This window comes from Gopherus flavomarginatus, chromosome 1 (genome assembly GCF_025201925.1).
Source record: "Gopherus flavomarginatus isolate rGopFla2 chromosome 1, rGopFla2.mat.asm, whole genome shotgun sequence".
In the NCBI taxonomy this organism is placed as follows: Eukaryota; Metazoa; Chordata; order Testudines; family Testudinidae; genus Gopherus; species Gopherus flavomarginatus.
The window spans coordinates 207,229,914-207,255,549 of NC_066617.1; the positions used below are offsets into that span (position 1 = coordinate 207,229,914).

The following is a 25,636-nucleotide window of genomic DNA, read 5'->3' on the forward strand; positions in this document are numbered from 1 at the left end:
CCAGAACCACAAAAATACTTAGGCAACTAAGTCACAGTTTTAGGCTCCACTGTGATCCACAAAACTCCCTCTGTACCCTGTAGGTGGCCACATTCCCTCACTGCCTACATTTCTGCCTCTGAGCTTGTGCACTGCTGCCACACTTCAGGCATCTGGGTGCCTGCCTCAGGCATGAGCCACAAACCGGGGGAGATAGTTGTTTGGCTTGGCTGCCTAACTGGCATGTGGGGCCTATCTGGTAGGAAGCCTCTGACCAAGCCTACTGGATTGGGTTCCATTCAAAATCTGACAGGAGAAGGATGTGGTGGTGATGGCTAACTTATAATATTTAACCCAGTGGTTAGAGTGCACTGGAAAAATACTTAGAGAGTCATTAGACCAGAAAGAGGGTGAGAATGACTTGTGTAGCCTGGTGGTTAGGGCACTTATGTGAGAGACCCAGTGTCTAGTCCCCTGCTCTTATGACTTTTTAATTACTTATCCACAGTGGAAAAGTTTCAGCAGGACAGCTTGTGGGAGCCCCACATCAGAATATCCCATAGTTCAGTGGTTAGAGCACTTTCCTGAGAGCTGTAGGAGACTCCTCTTCAAATCCTTTCTCCCTCTCAGTCAGAGGGGGGAATTGACCCTAGGTCTCCCACATCCCATATGTATGTTCTAACCATTGGGCGATAAAAGTTATAAGATGGGCACCACCACTAACCGCTTTGTGTGCAAAGAGGCAGATACCTAAGTCATTCTTCCAAGAAACACACAGAAAAGCTGGGTATGTGCAGGAAGTATAAGATTGTAATGAATACATACATATACAAATATGGGACAGCACAGACACTCTTCTTCTCAGGAATACTGATTTATAAACTGGTTTGCTGTCTCCTCGATCCTTTTCTTACAGATTATACGTTTTTGAATATTTTCATTTGTCACTAGGTGAAATAGTTGCATCTTACATTTAAAAGAAACATTTCATACTCACTATGTTTTTATTCTCATCACATATTTTCCCCTTATCAATGATCCTGAACTATGAACATTCCATTTAGTTGGAACGACCCAACCTGGAGTTTGAATCTGCTTTTCAGTTTGTACCACTAGGTGGCCCTTTGTGCTCTCGGATGCATGCTGAGGAGTTCAGCAGGTGAATGCATCTTATTGGTTTACTAGCGGCATGATGCCACTGGGCAGCCCTTTTTAAGAGAAAAGCCAGGAACAGTAGAAAGAGCTTTTATACAGTCTCCCTGTTGTGAAGAAGTGGAAATCTGTGAGCTGTCATTTCAAAACAAACATGAGTGAGGTGAGTGGATAAACCTATTATCTGGAGAGAGAGATGTAGGTATCTGAAGCAGGAATAACACCAGTAACGGGGAAATGCAGCTTAAGAAAAATCAGATGAGTTTTTTTAAAGTCAATTTAAATCAACTATGGAATGAAAAGTTTGAGAAATGAAGACATTCATAACTGAGTAAATTAATGAATACATATAATTAACAGGATTATATAATGCTTTGTTTGAATGTGTAAAGCACCCAGAGCGAAATATTATACTTACTCTTATAAATAAGATTGTTTGGAAATGACCAGGTAGTTCTTATTTTTTTACTTAATTAAAAACAGAATGAGATCACACTGTACCTCTTAGCATAGCCTGCAGACATATGAAACATCTGATCGCTGGTTGTGAAATATGAAATACATCAGTTTCTAACAAAGATTATTATTAATTCTTGTTATCTATTACTAAGTATAGCTCTATAGGTGTGCATGGTACTTTGGAGATATTAAATAAGACAAGCTTTATCATCTTTTAAGGTTTTATTTTATGTTTTTGTTCAATGTAGAAGAAGTGAGCTGAGAGGTCAGTGGTGTAAAAGTTAAATATTAAAGTATAAACCTCATTTGAAAAATGCCTTGTTTGTAGTTTGCCAGTGATATGAACTGGGTAGTTATTGTCCTGGGAAAGATTACATCTACACTTGTCCTTATAACCATCAAAGGAAAAATGCAAATAACATCAAGCATGAAAGGACCTTTGTGTATTTCGAAAAAGAAAGCTGAAAATTCAGTCACTACACTTACTCTATTTGCAGTAAAAGAGTTTGGCAGTGACAAGCCAATATTTTTATTTTTAAAAGTGTATTCATTCCAAATATTGGGCAGGTTCAGCTAGTAGAACCCTGATTTCTATAGTTCAGCTCTTTACCTCATCCCAAATCAATTGAGCTAGTTGTAATTATGTCTTACTTAGCACTTATTTTTGGAGGTTTCTTTTCTATCCCTGTCTTTTTTGACAGATGGATGTTCCTTTCTTGGCAGTCAGGGTAAAATTAACAACCACACAAAATATGTTTCTGCTTATGGCTATTGCTATGTTTTCTACCACATCTTAAATAACTGACTTGTGATATAAACACAATGAGGAGACATAAGGAGAGATGTAGAATGGTGGTCTTTGCAAAAGGGTCATACGGCAGGCATATTTCCATTTCCATTATGCATACCTGAACAGGCTAAGAAATGGGAAATCCTCATCATGTGTTCCTGCTATGTGTAATGTACATAGAATACTGAGATAAGGCACCCGTAACTCCGCAGCTTTTCATCTGCTGATTGGATGTCTACATTGAATAAACTGGATACAGTTCATATTGTAGCTTTTATATACAAAGTATCCATTTGTCACATACATTAACAGAAATACTTTTTCTGCTGTGGCATCACTATTCTGGTAAAATGTTAACTTTTCCTAACATAAAACAATGACAGGTTGATTATTATTGTCTATATCTGTGTCATGCCAACGCAGTTTTGTATTACATTGCCATTTCACCAGCTGTTCATACAGTAGTTCATAGTTCAATAGTTTACATTAGGTTCCCCTCTTTGACGTAACCTCTTTTTTCTCTGATCAAGGAGCTAAGAGTTCTCATGAGCATCAAAGTCATCACATCTATACAACAACTGGGATCCCATATTTTTATTAATATACTTACCTGTCCCACACAAAATAGCAAGTCCCCATCACAGAGTCTAGTAAGTCCCCATCACAGAGGATACTGCTTTCCTTCCCAGTACATTTCTCAAGCCCCTGCCAAGTGTCTATTTAACAGTTTTTAACTCTTATCATTGATGCTTCGAGGGACAGAGCTGCTGTCATTGTCATACAGAAGACGATGGAGCACTTATTTCACAAACTGCACTAGGGAAGAATGCCTTCAATTATTCTTTAGTTGATTATTTCCCTCTCAGGACAGAAAAACAAATGGAGCAACCCAGGTTATCTTAACCAGAAGGGCTCTGGTTAAAAGAACTGAGGCAAAAAGCAAGATTGTCAGAAGACAATCACTTTAATTGTCTGAGTGTGCAGTGTTTAGACTCCTGAAGTGGTTCCTGATGGAGTTTGTCTCAAACATAGTAACTGGAAATGTTTAAGATACATATTTGCATCAGATCGTTTTGTTATCCACCTTGAAAGCAGAGGATAATATGAATGAAAAGCCAGACTCAAATATGGCTATCAAATATCCATAAGTGGGAGAGGGAAAGCAGGTAGGATGTTGAGGATGGTCCAGTGATTGTATTTTTTATGCTAATCATTATCACACTGTTAGTGGAGCTTAGAATGCAGACTTAGAGACGTACGAACATAAGAACGTAAGAACGGCCATACTGGGTCAGACCAAAGGTCCATCCAGCCCAGTGTTCTGTCTGCTGACAGTGGGCAATGCCAGGTACATCAGAAGGAGTGAACTGAACAGGTAATGATCAAATGATATTTCTCCTGCCATCAATCTCCCCTTAAGTGAACAAAAATGATACCCTTCAAACCCTATTTGCTGCACCTTGTTTTATTTTTTCATATTACTGCTGCACAAAAGTCATCAGTTTTGTTTCCCCTTTCTGGCCACATCATTACAAATCAACTCCGGAAAAAAGCTGAGGAGCATAAAATAGTCGTCAATGTGATCATGCCATTTTAAAATTTCTCTACATTTAACTTGGTTTTGGGGGGGAAGAGATAGAAGTTTTAAAGAAAAAAGCAACAAGGCTTTACTGTGGAATATTGACAACTGCAAATTTGTTTATGACACTAAGGGGTAGATCCACAAAAGGATTTAGGCACCTAACTGCCACTTTAGGTTCCTAAATCAAAATTTAGATCCTCAACATTCCTGCGCAGCTGCTGCCTAAATTTCCACCACTGAGCATGCACATAGTGACCTATGTACTGATGCCCGGTACCTAGCTCATGCCTAAGAACCAATGGGATTCACAAACTAGGCCTTCCCCCACCTATCCTGCTTGCTCACAAGTCACCTTAGGCCGGGTATGTCTACTCTGCAATTAGACACCCTCAGATGGCCTGTGCCAGCTAACTCAGGCTTGTGGGGTTCAGGCTAAGGTGCTGTTTAATTGTTGTATAGACATTCAGGCGCAGGCTGGATCCCAGGCTCTAGTACCCTGCAAGGTGTGAGGTTCCCAGAACTTAGGCTGCAGCCTGAGCCCAAACATCTACACTGCAATTAAACAGCCCCTTAGCCCAAGCCAGTGTAGTGTAGACATACCCTGTGAGTACACCTACTGGACTGGTCCCCACAAGAAACACAGGAAGCAGTGGTTGTGCCCCCGTTAATACTCATTGGTCATGACATTCACCCAGGATGTGTGAGACTGGGGTTCATAATTTCTACTCTGCCTGATGGGAAGCGGGGATTTGAATGGAGGTCTTCCACCTTCTATAGCAATGACGGGCAAACTTTTTGCCATGAGGGCCACATCTGGGTATGGAAATTGTATGGCGGGCCAGGAATGGTCACAAAATTGGGGGTTGGGGTGTGGGAGGGGGTGAGGTTTCCAACTGGGGGTGTGGGCTCTGGAGTGGGGCTGGGGATGAGGGGTTGGGGGTGCAGGAGGGTACACCAGGCTGGGAACTAGGGGTTTGGAAGTCAGGAGGGGGATCAGGGCTGGGGCAGGTTGTTGGGGTGCGGGAGGTGGTCTGGGGTGCAGGCTCCAGGCAGCGCTTACCTCAAGCAACTCCCAGAAGCAGCAGCATGTCCCTCATCCAGCTTCTATGCGGAGGCACAGCCAGGCAACTCTGCATGCTGGCCCATCCGCAGGTGCCACCATGTAGGGCAGGGCAGGAGATTGAGGGCCAAATTAAAACATCTGGAGGTCCGGATGCAGCCCCCGGGCCATAGTTCGCCCACCCCTGCCCTATAGGGAGAGTCCTAACCACTGAGATCCAGGGCAGAGTCCTCTCAGTCTTGGTTCTTGAAGCTGCTCCATTCTGCATGGAAATACTTAACCAACAAAGTGGGTATTCACCCACGAAAGCTCATGCTCCAATATGTCTGTTAGTCTATAAGGTGCCACAGGACTCTTTGCTGCTTTTACAGATCCAGACTAACCCCTCTGATACTTAACTATAGAGTGGAGCAGAGACTGGAACTGGACTCCCCCATATCCCAGGGGAATGTCTTAACCACTGGGATATGGAATCACTTATGCTTGCTCTCCCTGGCCCAATGAATATTTAAGTATCATCCAAAGTGGGATTGAGCTTGCCATAGGGCACTGTTTAGGGCATTACTGTGGGATACCTGGTTCAAGTCCTTGCTCCATAGCAGGCAGAGTTGGGATTTAAACCCATCTTCCACAGCGTGGGTGTGTGCTCAAACCACTGGCACATAAAGGGGGTTTCAGTGCTGCCACCTGCCTCCTCAGGTGTTTTTTGTGTGTGAAAGGTCTGACCTGGCGTAAGCACCTAACTCCAGGAGCAGGTTCATGGCTGTGAATCCTGAGCAGCAATAGGCACCACTGAGCAGTGGGGCTTAGGCCACACACCATTCATTCACATTTTTTATTGGCTAGCTTAGGCAACCCCCTGCTCAGTGTGGAGGCTTTTGTGCATTTCATCCGGAGGTGCCTAACTCTGCCCATACTTTGTATCGGGAGCCTGGACATCTAATTTGAGGCTTAGGATTCCACCAGGCAGCACAGACCCCGCCCCCCACAACTTCCCAGTGCCCCATACAATCTCCCCCACTGCCCAGCATCCCCACCCACTCTGCACAAAGCCCACCCACAATCCCCCACAGAGGTCCATTTTCCCAAGCCTTGTCCCCCAGTCACACTCACTGGCCTCACTGGGAGATGATGGTGTCAACTGGGCTGAGCAAGGAGCCCTCCATCTGCCCCTCAGCCAGCCCCACTCTCTGTCAGGACCCACGAGCAGCAAAATTTGAATTTGTAGGGCTCCTAGAATACCAGCGCCCTTAGGCATATGCCTAGAGTGCCTAATGGGAAATCTGGTCCTGGAGGTGGGATTTTTCAAAAGTACCTAAGCAGGATAGGTGTCTAAGCCGCACTGATTTCCATGGGAGTTCAGCACCTAACCTGCTTAGGCACTTTTGAGAATTCCACTGGGCACCGACCTATTTACATCTTTAGGCACCTAAACACCTTTGTAAATCTGTCCCCAAATACTTGTTCAATAAGGGCCTGATTGTTGGCTCAATGGGAGCTTGTCAGTTGTCTCCAATGGGTTTTGGTCGGGCCCTAGAGTTTTAGTCTGAGTTCCTTAGAGTTTTCCAGCTCTTTACTGTTAAATAGAGCTGGTCAAATAATGACAAAAAATTGTGAATAAATGATTCACAGAAAAATGCCAAAATACATGAGATAAATTATTCACACTGAAGAGTTGTGAACAGCTCTGCCGTTGAGCCTTTAAACTCAAATCTGGCATAAACCTGACACACATCAGTGGAATCATAGCATCTCATCACAGACATTTAACTATGTGACACTTCCTGGGCACTGTCTGGTCATGCCGACATTTTCTTACGGCATGAGGGTTCACTGGAGACAGTTCATCACATGGTTTTTACAACAGTCACGGACACATTTGTCTCCAGTATTAAATGTGAGGCTGTTGTTAGGAATCTGAGATCCAGACCTAGGCATGAGCAGAAGTCTCCCATTAAAGGTCATGCAAGATGTTGCAGCCCCCCAAAACATCAGCACTGTCATTCAGCCCTGCTGCTGTTTCTGTGATGAAGCGTTAGCTGAAGTAAGTGTGGCAGCTTGGAAACCGCTTTAGCAGGGATTTGTCTTGATGATGTTTTAAAAAGACATATAAAGGACCGGACTGAGGCTGGCCCTGTCCAGGTACAGAAGGTGAGAGAGCTAGAGTACAAGGAGCCTTCCTTCTCTTATATGCTTGCAACAGCATGGTTAGAACTGGGTGAAATTTTTCAGCCAAAATGGTTTTGCTGAAAAATGCAGATTTGGTGACACAAAGGGTGTTGTGAATTTGTGTCTATTTTGCCAGATTGTTTTGGTCAACCTCCCCCTTCTCTCCGTCACAACACCACCACCACCACCACCACACACACACTCCAGAAAAAAACAAACATTTCATTTTGACATTTTCTAAACAAAATGTTTTGATTTTTTTTGTTCAGAACAACTTTTTGTTTTAAAAAGTCCCTTAATTTTATTTAAAAAATATTAAAAGCTTACAGGTGGTTAAAATCAAAACAAAATGTTAAAATTTTGCTGAAAGAAAACATTTAGTTTGACCCAAAATTATTTTTTTTCCAGTTAGAGCCAAAATGATCCCCTCCTCCAATTTTATATAATTGCTAGCAAACTAAAAAAATCCATTATTTTCCCAGATCGAAGCATAATCCAGGCATGGAATACAAACACTAGAGTGGAAACTAACCTCCCTGAAGGAACTGAAAGGACAGGGCTGTGATATCTTAACCCCTCCACAATGCCTAGCAAAACTGGGTGTGCATGGGGAAAGGGAATATATGCTGCATCCTTCACTTTTAATGATTGAACTTGTACTGTGTGAAGATCCGGGAGGAAATCTGACGGAGCAGCTAAAATTCTCTGGGGCCTGCTTTCTGCAATTTATTCTTTACACCCTCCCCCCTCAACATCTGCCTCAGAGCAGCAAATTGTCTGTAGCCAAAATCAGGAGAAAATAAATATTTATGCAAACTACAGAGGTAATATAGGGCGGAATTCTGCAGCTGGTATAGATTGGAGATGTGGGGAAGGAAAGCACAGCAGTTTTTAATTTTAACTTACACCCATTTATTAGCTGGGTGGCAAACTGCAACTCAAAAGGGGAGGGACAAGGGAGAACAGTATGTGTTAGACCTGTCAGTTTGCCTACTTTCTTCTTCAGCGTGGCATCAGAACATGATCGGGCACCTCTTAAAATATCCCTTAAAAGTTAGAAAATTGGAAGTCAAGTTCTGCTTAAGTTTGAGAGACTGGTGACCATGTAGTTTAAAAAGAAAAGCATGAGTCTTCCTACCAGGTGTGTAATTACTGCACATTTCAACACCATATACATGTATTATTACTGAATACATATAATTAATTAGAGATTTATTACTGGGTTTCATATCTTTCCATTTGCTTGTGACAGAGTAACTACAAACTAGTGCAAGTCTAAAGGGGAAAAAAAAAACCAGATAGATTCCTTCCATGCCTGAGTCTGATGAGGGTTAGTAGGTTATAATGTTGGCAACGGATTAACTGTCATGAAGACACATTATTTTGTAGTCATGTTTCTGGAAAAGAAGCATTCCATTTAGTAAAAGAATTATGAGGTTTTGCAATTTTATTTTTGTTCTGCATTGGCGTGAAATGGAGCCCTTTTGAAACAAGAGTGAGCAACTAAGCACACAATAGCCCAATGATTAGGACCCTCACCTGGTATATAGGAAACCCAACTTCAAGACCCTACTTTGAATCAGGCAGAGCTGGGGCTCTCACCACTCAGGTGAGTCCCCTCCCCCATACTATCTTAGTATCTCTCACTTTCCTGTCAAAACCAGAAATTCAATCCTGGACCTGAGAAACCTCCTAGATGACAACTTTGGTGACATTGATCTGTTTCTGCAAACAGTTTCAGTTTTGACCAACTGGCATTTTCTGACGGAAAAACATCTTATTAAAAAATCCCAATCAGCTCTATTTAAAAGAGCAATTCTTTTTCTCCCAGTTTCTAAATCTTGGGCTTGATCCAGATCTCACTGAAACCTATGGCAAAAAGCCCACTGACTTCAATGGGAACAGCTCAGTCTTTTTATCATAGGGAAAAGTCACCAGCCATTTGCTTACTGATTTGAATAAAATGTATTTGGTTTCTGTGCCACCATTTGCCTGACTTTCTTGTTCCGCTATTATGATGGCCAGGAAAATATCGGTCTCCTTCAGAAGAACAAGTAGACTTTTTCTATGGTCTATAACTGTGAGCTCTAAAGCAGCAGTTCTCAACTGGGAGTCTGTATCCCACTGGGGGGTTTGTGAGCAGGTTTCAGGGGGTCTGTCAAGCAGAGCTAGTGTTAGATTCCCTGGGGCCCAGGGCACAAAGCCAAAGCCAGAGCCTCACCACTGAAGCCCAAGTGCCAAGCTGCAGTGGGGCTGAGGCCTGGGTCCCACTGCAGCAAGGCTGAATCTGTGGGGAAGGCCATAAAACTGTTGTTGTGGCACAGTTTTTATAGTGTGTTAGGGGAGCCTCAGAAAGAAAAAAGTTAAGAACCCCTGCTCTAAAGAAGAACCTGTAATACCACTAGAACCAGAGTGGGTGGCAAAAGATAGAGCAATGATTGGCAACCTTTGGCCCACCAGGGCCTGTTTGTTTACATGCTGTGTCCCCAGGTTTGGCCGATCACGGCTCCCACTGGCTGCGGTTTGCCACTGCAGGCCAATTGGGGTTGTGGAAAGCGGCGGCCAACACATCCCTCAGGGCGCAGCCCCCACTGGCCTGGAGCGGCGAACCGCGGCCAGTGGGAGCTGCGATCGGCCAAACCTGCGGAAGTGGCAGGTAAACAAATCAGCCTGGCCCGCCGGGGTGCTTACCTTGGCGGGCTGCGGGCCAAAGGCTGCTGATCCCTGAGATAGAGAATAGACCCAGGTCCACAACACAGAAAGGGGAAGGGGAGCATTTTCCTTCCAGACAAGAAAACTAGGAGAAAGAAGCATCCAACTGTGTATGTATGTGAGAGACTGTCTTTTTCTTTCTACTATCTTTGTTGCTACAGAGCTGTCACATCATTCTGAGCCCCCATAAACCAATATCCTTATACTGGCTACACTGTCCAGGATGCTCTAATGAAGATGGATAATCTGCAGCCCCTTATCTGACAGTATTCTACTGATCTTTCTCTCCACTTCCCTTGACAATAAAATAAAAAAAAACATGCTAGTTAAGTTAAAACTCAAACAACATGTATCCAGACATTTGCTTGAAATAGATGTTGAACCTTACCTAAAATTGAGATCCAGTGTTGCCGACTCCCACTTCCAATGCAAAATGACTTTCTATTCTGATTTCTCTTTATCACAGAGATGGAAAAGACCTATTAGATCATGTAGGCCATCTTCCTGCTGAGGCAGGAAAATGGATGGCAGCATCTATGGAAAAGGCTCAAAGCTATGCAGCCACTGAACAGTTACAACTGCAAATGTTTTGTCTAATGGCAGGATCTTGGATCACAACTCTTCTACACACTTGATGTCTGTATGCTTCATAGACAACACTCGAAACTGGTTATCGTATCTTCTCACAGTTCTGGTTTGGGCAAGCTATATGTATGGGCCAGATCCCCAGCTGGCGTAATATGACACAGCCAATTTACACTAGCTGAGGATGTGGGATATTTATTTCTTTTAATATTTGTCTCAAAAGTTAATTCTGCTAATCACAGGAATTAGAGATAGAAAAACAAAATAACTCAGCTAGTTCATGCCCCTGCTGGTACAGAATTGCCCCCTACAGTTTAGTTCCAGTGCTTTTTCCAGTCTCGTTTTAAATGTCTCAAGTAATGGGTCTTTTGCCACACCTCATGGAAAAAGTGTTCTACAATTTAATAGACCTCTATACCCCCCTCAAGGGTTAAATCCTGCTTCGTGTTTCAGGCCTGAAATATTCTGGAAGCAGAGTTTAACAAAGGAGTCTTACTGGTTGAAACTCTCCCACACTACAAACTTCATGCATATGTGCGCATGTAAGAGTGGCTTTATTTTCTCATTGTTTGTTAGTCAAATAAAATCTTAAGTAAATTGAAAAGCCAGGACTGGCTTATTGGATTTCAAGGACATAACAGAGAGGAGGGAGCTGGAAGGAAAGCTGGAAAAGTTATACACAATAGAAACAAACTTGAAGGGAAGAGGGAGGAATGAGACACTGAGACATACAGTCAAGGAGAGAAAAGGAAGAGCAAATACATTGGATACCAGGGCCGGCCCACAACATTTTGGCACGTAAGGCGAGGAGTGCAAATGATGCTCCCATGCCCCCTTGCTTGGGCCGAAACTTTGAAAAGTCTCAATTCTGCCTTCCTCCAGCGCAGCTCTCCACCATCTCTGTGCATCTAGAGCAGAGAGAATACATATGCACCAGCAGCAGACACAATTTTCTACACTCTGGGTCCTAGTGGTTCCCCCACACAGTCTGGCACCTGAGGTAGCTGCCTCAGTTCACCTCATGGTAAGGCCAGCCCTGTTGGATACATAGCACGATTTGAAATGCATATGCAGGAGTGCACATCCTGCACTTAATCTAGGGCAGCCAAATGCAAGCCAATGTCCCTCCAGTTCAATATTTGGCTGTTTATTACTACTCTTCCTTTAGTTCATCCAATCAGCTTTGCAATCCAGGTGACAGTACTAATCACCAAGCCAGTTTGAATTATCCTCTTCAGTAAGATTGTGTGAGGCACTCTATCATCATTTCACTGAGTCTGATGGTTGAACATTTTTTTTGTTTCATGTAAAAGTTCAAACATGTTTGAATCTTGGATGTGGGCTTTTTGACCAGATCCTCAGCTGATGTAGTCTGGAGTAGATGCACAGAAGACAACAGTACAATGTCAGCTTGCATCAGCTGAGGAGCTGGGCTTAAAGATTCAAAATTACAAAAACAATGTATATTGAAAATAATATGCATTCTGGCAGTATCCTTTGGGGGTTTTCCTTGTAGGCTTCTTCCCCTCCCTCCAGCTGTCTACAAAATTTTAGAAATAGATGGAATATAGAAGTGGATCTAAGCAACAAGAAATAATGAACTTTCATCATACTTGGCCACTGTGCTTTCCTTGTGAAACTCTGAAAGATACTTTTTTTTTGCACATTCAATGCAACAATGAACTTATTAAATATTTACATTTATTTTTAAGGAGAAACATAATAGGACTGTTTTTTGTCTGCCTTTCACCATCAGCAGTCATTTTTCACCTGTGCAGTGTAGGTATAAAATATCATGATAATTTGATAGCATTTTAAATCCACTTTGCACTGGTGCAAATGACTACACTAGATACAAGGCAGCAGAGAATGAGGCCCGGTGAGTTTTGGGACCCAGAGGCACACAGATAATGTAAGGTTGAATGCCTGGTACTAGTTTCTTGGCTTTTCTTCAGCTTTGTGTCTATGAATGAGAAAGAGTCGAGTAAGTGAAAATGCTTGACACTACTTCCTGGCAGTCACTGTAATCTTACATATCACCCTGTCTATTTTCTTTCCAGTGCAGCAGGGTCACTTCCAAAAGCTTGGCTTCAGTTTAGGCTCACAGAGCCAAGCCAGACAACAGGGTTTTGCTTTGACTTGCACATAACTTCAAGCTCTCCAAAGTCTTACTAGCTTAATTTCAATACGTTTGAACAATAAAGGGCAGATCCTCTGTCCACTTATATCTGATTTGTGCCACTCCAGTGTCTCTAAACAAATGTAAAGCCACCCAAGCGGCCAGTTGAAGATTCTCCTTGCATAGGGGAATCATCCAGTGGCATAGAGACAGCAATAACAGCTCTGCATCATCTCTCCATGCAGCTGCCAGCATAAGGATCATGGCCAAGGGCAAGGGGTCTGGATGCAGTACACTCACCCTCAATCCCCAGTTTGTGGAATTGCCCCTGTGAAGTCACTGCAGCTGGCATAATCTAGACAAGCCCTGAGGCTGCTCCAAGTTGCTCCTTGTGACTGAACTGGCAGCCTAAACATCAAGAGTGGCAAAGGTGAAATATAGCCACTTTTGCTGCTTCTCCTGGAGCTGTACTGGATATAGAATAACTTGTCCTGTGGTTTTTGTCCTATGAAAACAGGAAGACGCATTGTATGACGATCTGAAACTTTCTTCAAATATCATCTGTTCAGATTTTGATTGGTCAGTTACTAGTTGCTAATACAATATATACCAAAAGTTATTGAAATGTACAGTAATGCCTTTTTGTTTTATTTCTGTCTCTGTTGAAATATGTAGGGAGTCCAGGGAGAAAGAGAAGACAAATGTGTTTTCAGGGTACAATTGAAAAAAACACTTTCATTCTTCAGGCACGTGAAGGAGATAAGTCTGTCTTAATAATGTTAGGATCAATATGTTCAGATACGGCACAATTTGTTGGTGCAAACTTCTGCCATTAATAACTGTGCTGTCCCTTGAAGACAGCCTTAAACTAAATTACAGCTGGGTTTGTTTCCTAGCAAATTAAATTATTCTGGATTTCATGGGGGTTTGGAAAATGAAATATGAAGCAAACATTTGTTACAGAAACCCACCAGTATTCATTTGGACTAGGCATGAGCAAAAAGCCTGATACTTATACTTGGATTCGGATACTATTCCAATTTGGGGGGCCTAATAGTTGGTAATATCAGAACCTATCATCTGACTCCAAATATCAGCTTCTGCATGCCATCCTCCAACAGCCCTAGGTCCCTGATACACTCCCCACTGGACATTACAGTCAATCCCATCAAAAGCTGAACAGTCTTGTCTCCAGGCGTTTAACAGAGCTGAGGTATTTTCCTATTAGAGAACCTTCCCTCTAAATGATCTTTCAATTGAAAATATAGTTTCTGCAAAATCAAAAATTTCCACAGAATTTTTTATGTTTTCCCTTGGGAAAACCAAAGCAGTTGGTTTGACGTGAATCAAAATATGTTGGCTTGTTGACCTGACATGGGCGATGTAGTCTGGTCAGGGAGTCCAGCCCATAGGGAAGAATGGGCTATCAGACATCTAAATGACAATGCCCTGAATCAATGTAGCACCCATAGGGAGATGCAGTTTAATGTTTAATTGACTCAAAATGAAATCTTTTGGTTCCATTCAACAGACTGAAACTAAATATTTTGATTTTGGAGTATCACAAGGTTTAGTTTCAATCAAAAGTGCCAAATGGAATGCTTTGCCATTTATGAATCAAAAATTTTCAGACCTGTCGTTCTCCATAAAGTTTCAATATTTCAACATTTTGTCCTGTTTCAAACTTCAAAATATCAGAATTTCTTACCGGACTGAAATTCCGATTTCCCCCTCAGCTCTGCTTCCTATGTTTAGAAGCAGGTGCATGGTCTTATTCACATCACTGTGAAGCAGCAGTGGTGAGTGTCCGCTGTGCTGTACAGAGTTTTGATCTTTAGAAAATTACAAAAAGGAAGGAAAGCTGACTGGTTTCATATTACACATTTGGCATTTCCTGGTAGTCAGAAGTAGAGAGACTTAGCGTACTCAGCTTTTTCCTCAGCTCCTTCGGCCAAATTACTCAGCCCCCCCCTCAAAGAAAACTCTCACTGCAGTCAGTGAGTGTATCCCTGAGTGATGACTGAATAAAAAGTGAGTGTTAGGTTACGTCCCTGAGATCCAGCAATGGAAAGGCCCTCATCAGACAGATACCATCCCTTCTTTATGTTTGGTTGGGCTTCAGCAGCCCGTATGACACTTTCCTACTGCCTCCTGGGACCCTACAGAGAGGGATTTCCCTGGGAGGAGAAAGTGTGAAGGAATGAGTGAAGATGTGTTCAGATATGACAAGGCAGAGGGTATCTAATCTCCCCACCAACTCCACCGATATTATTCAGAAAAATGAATACAGCCAAATCAACCCTCTCCTCCAAACAGAGGTCTCTAGGAGCGTTTTGGTGCACAATCCTGACTTCTTAGAATGCTGTTTAAGGGAAACTCCTTGTGGAGTTATCAGCCTCTCTCCAGGGAAGACAGAAACCTCTGGACCTGAATCCAGACTTCTGGGTCTGGCCCAATCTATATACATTTTGCAGGTCAGGAGATACATATTGATGGTCTTAAATCTAAGATAAGAAATAGTAGTAAGAGGAAGAGACCCTTTTGCTTAAGAAGTTTGCCATTTTTTTATTTCTGTCAACCAGATATATCAATTAAAAAGATTTAGAGCATTTCTCTTAGGCTACCTTGACATCTTTTTTCAACTATAATTAGGTACAGGCTGTATTACTGTAGACTGGAGGGGAGGTAATTTTTTTTTTTTTTTGGCAAGCAGAGTGGTGAGGCTTGTTCTTTGGCCAACTGAACAATGTTTGCCCTTTGCTAAACAAAATTTAATATGTTGCTTAAAGGAATTTCACATTAGCACACCAAAGGCTTGGTCCTACTTCTCTTACTCTTGCAAGTAATACTATTAAAGTCACTACAACTGCGTGCCTGAGTAAAGGTTACTACATAAATACGTCTTGCAGGATCAAACCCTCAGCCTCCACCAGAATAATGAAGGATATCTTCTTAAGGCCTGCATAGTAATTAACAGGATTTATGGAAATACAGCACATTCTTGCAGCTGCTTTCAAAATTAACTGCAAAGATTCCATTAATTCCTGCCCCCTCAGAAAAATATGTGATTACAATGTCTTCGGAGAAATATCAGCTTAATAATGTTTTAATTCAAAATATGCCAATAAACCAAATATTAGACAGGCTACAGTTTGTGCTAATTATGTCGATTACATTTGTTGTTGGTGTAAATATTCTTTGTTGAGAAAATTACACTGAATTTGAATACAAAATTAGCGGTTTCTCACTGTGCTGGTTTATAAATTCCAGGATTGCAATGGTAAAAGAGAATGAGAAAGAAAGCTTTTTCCCTCTGTACCTTTACAAGACTTAAAACATGACTATTATATTTCTCTTACCCTGAATAAAGCTGTTCTATACTTTATACAATTCGTGGAATTCTATGGCAAATCTTTGCAATTGTAAACTATTAACAGACATAAGAATGGCCATACTGGGTCAGACCAAAGGTCCATCTAGCCCAGTATCTTGTCTTCTGACAGTGGCCAATGCCAGGTGCCCCAGAGGGTATAAACAGAACAGGTAATCATCAAGTGATCCATCCCCGCCACCCATTCCCAGCTTTTGGCAAACAGAGGCTAGGGACACCTCCATCCCTGACAATCCAGGCTAATAGCCATTGATGGACCTATCCCTCATGAATGTATTTAGTTCTTTTTTGAATCCTGTTATACTCTTGGCCTTCACAATATCCTCTGTCAAAGAGTTCCACAGGTTGACTGCTCATCCCATCTGAGATTTCCAAAAATAGCTATTACTAATTACACCATTGTAAAAATAAATTAAGAAGGGCATATTTTCATTGGAAATATGACCTAAACTGGTAATTAAAAAAAGCTACATCTGCCAGTTAATCAGTTAAGTATAGGGCCCATATTGGCTTCATGCAGAGCCGGCCCACAACATTTTGGCACCTGAGGCGGGGAGCTCAAATGACGCCCCCATGTCCCCTCGCTTGGGCCAAAATTTTGAAAGGTCTAATTCTGCCTTCTTCCTGTTCTACTCCTCTCATGGTACTGCTCTGCTACCTACCAATGCCCCTCTGCCATGTACATTGGCCAAACCAGACACTCTCTATTCAAAAGAATTAATGGACACAAGTCTGACATCAGGAATCATAACACTCAAAAACCAGTAGGAGAACACTTTAACCACAGGTGGCAATTTTTCAACAGAAAAGCTTCAAAAACAGACTCCAACGAGAAACTGCTGAGCTGGAATTGATATGCAAACTAGATACAATCACCTTAGGTTTGAACAGGGACTGGGAATGGCTGAGCCATTACAAACATTGAATCTATCTCCCCTTGTAAGTATTCTCACACTTCTTATCAAACTGTCTGTACTGGGCTATCTTGATTATCACTTCAAAAATGTTTTTTCTTTACTTAATTGGCCTCTCAGAGTTGGTAAGACAGCTCCCACCTTTTCATGCTCTCTGTATGTGTATATATATCTCCTCAATATATATTCCATTCTATGCATCCGAAGAAGTGGGCTGTAGCCCACAAAAGCGTATGCTCAAATAAATTTGTTAGTCTCTAAGGTGCCACAAGTACTTCTGTTCTTTTTGCGGATACAGACTAACACGGTTGCTACTCTGAAACCTACCCCAATAAAGGAGAACTAACAACTTAAAATGCCTTGTTCAAAAATTTTAAGTAACATCATACAACATTCCAAATATACTGCTGTGTTCTTTGAGCTGCATGAAACATTCTTCAACTGACTGTATTGCACAATCTAACACCTGGTTAAAGAATTCAACTTTGAATTGTTGTTTGGGGTCTCTTACGGATTATTCCGTGTCTTGTAATCAAAATGTCTTCTTCTTCAGTGACACTTGTATTCTTGAATGGGTGAGAAAATAGCTTCAAACTGGAACCGGTACAGAGAAGGGCTACTAGGATGATCCGAGGAATGGAAAACCTGTCTTATGAAAGGAGACTCAAAGACCTTGGCTTGTTTTGCCTAACCAAAAGAAGGCTGAGGGGAGATATGATTGCTCTCTGTAAATATATCACAGGGATAAATACCAGGGAGGGAGAGGAATTATTTAAACTCAGTACCAATGTGGACACAAGAATAAATGGATATAATAAACTGGCCATCAGGAAGTTTAGACTTGAAATTAGATAAAGGTTTCTAACCATCAGAGGAGTGAAGTTCTGGAAGAGACTTCCAAGATGAGCAGTGGAGGCAAAAGATATATCTGGCTTCAAGACTAAGCTTGATAAGTTTATGGAGGGGATGATATGATGGAATAGCCTAATTTTGGCAATTAATTGATCTTTGACTATTAGTGGTAAATATGCCCAATGGCCTGTGATGGGATGTTGGATGGGGTGGGATCCGAGTTACTACAGATATTCTTTCCTGGGTGTCTGGCTGGTGAGTCTTTCCCACATGCTCAGGGTTTAGCTGATAGCCATATTTGGGGTCAGGAAGGAATTTTCCTCCAGGGCAGATTGCCAGAGGTCCTGGGGTTTTTTTGCCTTCCTCTGCAGCGTTGAGCACGAGTCACTTGCTGGAGGATTCTCTGCACCCCGAAGTCTTTAAACCATGATTTGAGGAATTCAATAGCTCAGACATAGGTTAGGGGTTTGATACAGGGTGGGCGGGTGAGATTCTGTGGCCTGCATTGTGCAGAAGGTCAGACTAGATGATCATAATAGTCCCTTTTGACCTTAAAGTCTATGATTCTATGATTCAGTGTGAAGTTCCTCTGCCAACTTCTGCGCACTGTTCAGAACGTTCCGAAATCCCTCATCTGACTAGTAAGACTGTAGATATGACTTTGCTTTGTCCAGTTGTTCCATTGCTCCAGATATATCCAGGTCAACACCTTGGAGTCTCTTGCTTGCATTTATTTCAAACAATATGTCAAGCCACAACACTAAGCCACAAGGAAATCTGAAGTTATGTATATATTACTGGTGATTCCATTTCCCTCTGCCACTGTTCTCCCATGAACAGTTCCTGTCATAGCATTATCCTCCATAATGGCAACTATGGCATCATCTATCTTCCCAATATGGTGTTTGATAGGCTTTATCGCCTCCACTCGACTTTCCCATCATGTGGCACTCAGTGGTTTCAGTGTCAGAGAGGATGTTCCCAGATGTTGCTTCAAAATTTGCCATTGATGAGTTGATGCAGAGAAAAATACAGACATGCTTTTAATTACATCAGGGGTTCTCAAACTGGGGGTAGAGACCCCTCAGGGGGGTCACAAGGTTATTATGTGGGAGGTCATGAGCTGTCAGCCTCCACCCCAAACCCCGCTTTGCCTCCATCATTTATAATTCTGTTAAATATATAAAAACATGATTTTAATTTATAGGGGGGGTCTCATTCAGAGGCTTCCTATGTGAAAGGGGTTACCGGTACAAAAGTTTGAGAACCACTGAATTACATTAAAAAATTCAGCAGCCTCACTAGAAGCTGATGGTTTATCACTGGCCACCAAGTTCAATGAATGAGAACTGCATGGGACAAAAAAATCTCAAGGGTTTAACTCTCCACTCCTCTGTTCTTTCCTTCCATGCTGGCACCATTATCATAGCCCTGACCTCTCATGTCAGCTATCGCAATTTCAGTATCTTCCAGCTTTTTAAAAAGCACATTTGTCATACCAGCTCCTATAGTATCATGAATGTCAATAAATTCTAGAAAATACCCTCTGACAGTCACCATTGCAGGGACATTTCCACTAGGTTCTGTTGTTGTTACAAAGCGCACCATTAAAGTCATTTGTTCCATATGGCTGATGTCAGGTGTGCAGTCCAGGATAACAGAGTAATATCTTGCTTACTTCAAATCTGCCACAATCTTCTGTTTGACTTTTGTTGCCAGTAATTGTATGATCTCATTTTTAATTGTTTTTCCAAGGTAGTGGTGTGTGTACATTTCTTGGGTGGTGACTCTTCTTAGATGCTCCTGGAGTACAGCATCAAACTCAGCCACCAACTCCACAATTTTAAGGAAGTTTCCATTGTTTGGCACATACAGCTGAGATGAAGTGCCACACAGTGCTAGGTTTTGTGTAGCAAGCATTCTCACAATGGCAATAAGCCTTTTCAGAACATTTTGCCAATAAAGAGATTCTGATGCAATCTTCTTTTGATGCTGATCATCGATGGTGGCCTTTAATCTTAGTCTCATCTCAAGCTCTTTCCACCTATAGAATGCTCTCTGGTGATTTGCTGCCTTCTCATGGCATGCCAGATTTTTAGCCAGATTTTTCCAGTCATTTGTTCCTGTAGAACCCAAAGTGGCTGGAACATTAGACTGGAAGAGTTTGCAACAAAAACAGTATGCAGCATTCTTTGAGTCCATAAGCCATGGCCTCTCCACTTTGTCACCATTGGGGATTTCACACCAGTAATGTGTTGAATGGAAACTTCTGTTTTCATTGGAGAACATGAAGTTTGGGGAACATGAAGTTTTTTACTTGCTGTGGCCCATGCAGTACAAGGAAGTCCCTTTGGCTACTGCTCAAGTGGCTCCATAGTCCTGGATTATCTAGACTTAAAGAACTAAACTCAGCAGCAGCTGTTTCTTGCTCCTCCACCATATTCTTCTCTGATCTACACTTTTCTTCAGGAATGTGCATGGTTACATCCATTTGAGATGCAGATATGGATGCTGCAGTAGCTGTCAGGTCACCTGCACTCTGACTAACTGGAAGATCAGGCATCTCCTCGCCACTCAGTTCCTCACTGGGGCCAGAACATTTGTGTCTATGTATCTCAGGCGAGCTCCTTCCTGCTTAGATAGAAAAGCTTTTGCCTTCTTCTGTGTTCTGAATGCTGCCACAGAGGGGCGTTTTCTTCTTTCACTCATGACTGCTGTTCTGTGCCAGCTCTAGTGGCTCTCAACACTCAATTGAAGGGGACAAATAAGCAAGCTGGTAGCAGGGCCTGAGTGATGGAAGATATCAGTGTCTTAAGGACCTAACTGGCTCCTAGTACTTCAGTTGACTGCCTGTTCTCCTCAAGTGGGTTCAGGGAAGTAGCAGGAAACAGGAAGCTCCCTGAGAAGCTGGTGTTAATCAGTCCAGGCTCCTGGGGATGCTAGAGAGTTTTGTAAGAAGCTCCTCCTCCTCTTTCTCCCTGCAGCTCCTGTTGCTTTCTGTTTTTCTCTCTCACCTTTTCTCCTGCCTGTCTGTTTTGTCTCTTGTGCCCTCCTTCCTCCAGCACAGCACTCCACCATCTCTGTGCATCTAGAGCAGAAAGAATACATGTGCACCAGCAGCAGACACAATTTTCTACACTCTGGATCCTAGTGCCCCCCCCCCCCCACCGTCTGGCATCTGAGGCGGCTGCCTCAGTTCGTCTCATGGTAAGGCCAGCCCTGACTTCACGGGAGTTTTGCTTGTTTGTAGACTAAAGTATTCAGCCTATGGATGTTGGGTGGTCTATTTTTCCAATGAGGTTTAAGTGGCCTGATTCCCCACTCCAATCCACCCTTTATAGACCTGTACACTAGTGCAAAAAAGGTGTAAGAAGCTACTCTCTGGTTTGGTAATGTTTTAGACCCACTTTGCACTCATTTTACGTGGTGTAAGTGAATTCGTAAGGTGCAGAATCAGGAGAAGAAGCAGGTCCACTGTATCTAGAAGGCAGGTCTGCTCCATGTCTCCTGGTCAGTTCTGCTGGTTATTGAAAATATTACATCTGTCACTGAAATCTCATCATGTACGTATAGGGTTGGTGGTTATAGAAGTGCATAAAATCATTACCACTAGCGATGCAATTTTTCAGCCATCGCAGTTTGGGTCAGGTCACTCCCTTGTAGCCCACCTGCAGCACTTTCACTCATAAAGCTAATGGGAGGCTCCCAATCAAAATGACTTTCCCAGCAAAAATCAGTACAATTAAGAGGTGGTTAAATAGCATACTACATGACCATGTAGCTACTGAGAGGAACTGCCAAAATGTCCACAGAAAATTTTTATTTTGACAGGTAGATGCTGTTACTGAGGGCCAGATTCTGGCATGCTATTTTACACTGCTCTAATAGCACAAAACAGCCAGAAAATTGGCTCCACCGGTATTTGTGAATTCCCAGTGTGTCAGGGAATAGTGAAAAACTGGCATACATAGGGGCCATAGCCAGGAAAAAGGAGATCTTGGAGGAGTAATCAGCCGGGTACAAGTTAGAACAGCCTTTGTGCCTCTCCATCTTATGTCAGAGACTGGAATCATTTCTGGTAAGTCCCAGAATCTAGGAGCTACAAAGGTGGCATAAACTGACATATGCCCCCTCCCCCTGAGTTGTGCTGAATACAGCTCAGACACATCTGTCTACCCAAGTAACTGTATATTCAAGTATTTTTTTACTATAGCTTATGTTTACTGTAAGGTGCTCAGGCACCATTGCCTATGTTTTTTTACATTCATATGTAAGACAGAAATAATTGGGTAGCTTGACTCACCTTGTATTTATATCCAGTGTTGGCTGGGTGTTGTGCATTTGATGAAATTATCCCCAAAAGACTGATGGGGAATGACAATTTTGTCTCATTTATATTCAGCACCACTTCCCTAGTATGGAAATAAGCAGAGAAACGTGAAGAGGAGGTAAAAGTAGAGCAACAAGCAGAAGAAAGATTTCTTAATGATATTAGAGATTCTCTAAAGGATCCCTGACCTCTAGCTAATCCTAAAATAGTAACATAATACATGTTCTGCAGTTGAGCAATGCCACCCATACAGATAAGCTGATTTGGCATGGAAGGTTTTGATTTTGTATATGCCAGCGGGCCACATGGCAACCAGGTTTTGGGGAGGCAACACCAATGTTTTTTTCAGCAAGGAGTTTTCAGAGAAGGGAGAGAAAGCACATATGTGTGTGTTATCAGCTACCAGCCAGTACTTGCTCTCTGTCTTCCAGTTCTGCCTTATCCTCTCTAGTACATGATCAAGAAGCAGGTGTATTAAAATAAATTCTAGCTTCATCTTTTAAAAGTCAGGTGCTCCTTACTGTCTCCGTTAAGCAGAAGGTCCTTCTGTCTGTAGCTGGGGCATCAGCATCAGTGTTCCCCTTCTTAAAAGAATTTTTTTGAGGGGGGAAGATAGTGAACATCATTATGACTTTCTAATAATCCTTGGAGAAGATAAAGATCTGGTAAGTAAAAGACAAAAATTAACAAACTTTCTAGCTACATATGGAAGTACTGACTGCTACAATTACAGGTAAACTTCTGAACATATGCTAGCATGGCCAAACATAGTAAACAAGAACCTTTCATTAAGGAAAAATTTAATCTTCCGACTTTCATACACAAATGTACTTGTCACCCTAAATTTTCCAGGATGTATATGCCGGCTCCAACTCATAGTTGCTTGGCTTTACCGCTCCTTGGTTGTATATTGGTCTTTCTGTTTTTCCTGTCTGTGGGCTGTTTGAGTCCAATAGCTACTATTCCAACAAGGTACTTGTGTTCTCTGGACTTATAGGCCGTGGGTGAAATTGTGACCCCACTGAAATCAATGGCAAAACTCCCATTGAGTTAAATAGAGTCATTTTTAAATGGCACTTGAAAGGATTTTGATCTAAGATGCATTATTTTCTCCAGTGTCAGTTACCTATTTTTAAATGCAATTTAAAACCAAATGCAACTGTAGTCAATAGAAAACTTTCATCTGGTTTCAGAAAAATTTAGAGTATTTGAAAACTTTCCAGAATCAGGGAGTACAGGGGTGTGTGTGTGCATAGATTATATATGTAACAGAGAAGGAGGTCATGTTGAAGATCTGGATCCTGCTATTGGTGCTCAGGGTAGTCAGATCTGGGTTTTTATTTCAGACTTCTCTCATATACTTTACCATCTAATTCTCTCTTATACTTTATCATGAATACTTTGTACAATTTAAAGACAATGTGATAGAATATAGGGCATTTTGAGTACAAGATTTAAAAAAAATTATATTAAATTTATACTGTAGCATATGGTAGCAATAGTCATGTGCTAAATTGCATCTATCATGTACTTTGACCTCACCTGCCCAATTCCTAATTTACCTTCACCAGGGCTTATTCTAACATTCCAAACTTCTGAGCAGCTTCAAAAAGTCACCAATGTTTAAAAATCAGCTTGCAAGAGAAGTACTTTATTTGCCACTCAAATGTAAAAATTTTCCTCCAAAATTAGATTTTTCTGAGGTGCTGGACAATAAATACTTAGTCCTGGACAGACAAGGGGAAAGTTTAAATTCTAGTATCTCATGACCATTCAGTAGTAGAAATGGGAAATCCCAAGCTTTCCTTGCTTGGAAGCCATGGAAGATCCACAGATATTAGACATTAAAGGAGTAACATTTTTATGTATGGAAAAGCTATTTTTATACAATTTGTAGAAGTTTTAAAAAATGCATGAGTTATATATTGTCTCTTCCTCTCAGGTCTGTGCAGTTGGACACACAGTAACCAAGGCAACTGGTTTTACAGGCAGAGAGATGAAGAATAGTAAATAGACATAAGACATTTGTGCAATAGTTTTTTCTGTAAAATTTGAGGTTGATACAGAATATATAATGGTGTGGTATAAAGGCTTTACAGGTACCAATTTGGCATGACCCATATAACTCTCTCATGGCTTTGAATAATGACACTCCAAATTCACGAAGCTATTGCCTTTATGCCACATCACCTCAGCATGCATTCTCCCGCTCTCAGTTCTGCTAACTCAGGTTAAGATAACAGTGAAGACATGGCAACTCGGCTTTTAAATGAGTGTGCAGCTCAGCTGAGCAGTTAAGAGCTGGGTTGCTGTGTATTCATAAATATTTTAAGCTAAGTTAGCTAACAAGGGTTAGCTAACATGATTTAGCTTTTTTGTTGTTGTTGTTTTTTGCAGTGAAGGCATAGCCTATATTATATGTGTATAACTTCTTTGCTGTTAGTGAAGTTTGTAATCTAGCAGTGAAATAGGGCTTAGATGAGACCTATATGGTGCATAAACTTTGTTCTGCCTCTGTGCACGTGGACAAATTTCACCCCATCTACTTATAACATTCTTATAACATATTTCCTCTTTATTAAGTGCCAATGAAATATGACTGTTTTTTGTCAGTGCAAGCAAATCTACTCCCATTGCTTCTGATTTTATTTTTGAAAACAAGAACAGTTTCCTTTCTCTTCCTACCCTTAAAAAATCACAGCAGTTCACACACATCCAAAAAATGTTTTAAAAATGGTGAAATTCCAACAATTCTATTTTTAATGTTAACAAATTTTGACCAGTTCTATACTTGGTCAAAAACACAAACATTTTCAACCAAAATTTTTTTTGCAGGGTTTCTCATCAAAAATAGAATTTTGAACAAATAAAATCACCAAAAACTCAAAATTTGGAAGATGTTGACATGGAGGATCAATGAGTGGCCAGTTGTATACTATAAATGTCTGTATCCCACTTCCACTTGACCTATTCTTTACCCACTGAACACCCCATGGAATACCTCCTATCCTTCACTTCTGCCTGTCTTCCCTTCCCTTTTTTCCCCGCTGGCAGCTCTTTCTTTGAAGCTGCATGCCCTCTTCCTTTGTCTAATTGCATAACAGTATACCTGTCTATGTGTCAAATAATCAGTTAAACAAACCAAAAAACCCAACAAGCTCACACATGGGGTCCCATTTTACAATTTGTGTGCCTCAGCTAGTGTCCCCAGTTTTGCAGTTAAGTACCCAAATACATAGTTTAGGTGCCTAGGTACCGAATGGAGTACCCAAATGGCCATACTGGAAGCAAGGCTTAAAAGCTGGATTTCTCTTGTAACTCACTGTAAAATTATAGAAATATAGGGCTGAAAGGGACCTTAAGAGGTTATCTAGTCAAGCCTTCTGTACTGATGCAGGACCAGTAAACCTACACCATCCCTGAAATGTTTTTGTCCATCCTGTTCTTAAAATCCTCCTGCAGTGGTGGATTCCACAGCCTTCCTTGGAAGCCTTTTCCACAGCTTAACTACCCTTATAATTAGAAAGTTTTCCTAATAGCTA

At 41.7% G+C, this 25,636-nt stretch overlaps 1 protein-coding gene across 1 annotated transcript in view; it reads left to right on the top strand.

Moving 5' to 3' along the window:
* Positions 1–1,198: 1,198 nt before the first annotated feature.
* PCP4 (Purkinje cell protein 4) overlaps positions 1,199–25,636 on the top strand; it is a 79,312-nt gene continuing 54,874 nt past the window's right edge. Inside the window, exon 1 of the mRNA XM_050933442.1 lies at positions 1,199–1,294. Coding sequence (XP_050789399.1) covers positions 1,286–1,294 — 9 coding nt within the window. The 5' untranslated portion in view covers positions 1,199–1,285. The remainder of the gene's footprint in view (positions 1,295–25,636) is intronic.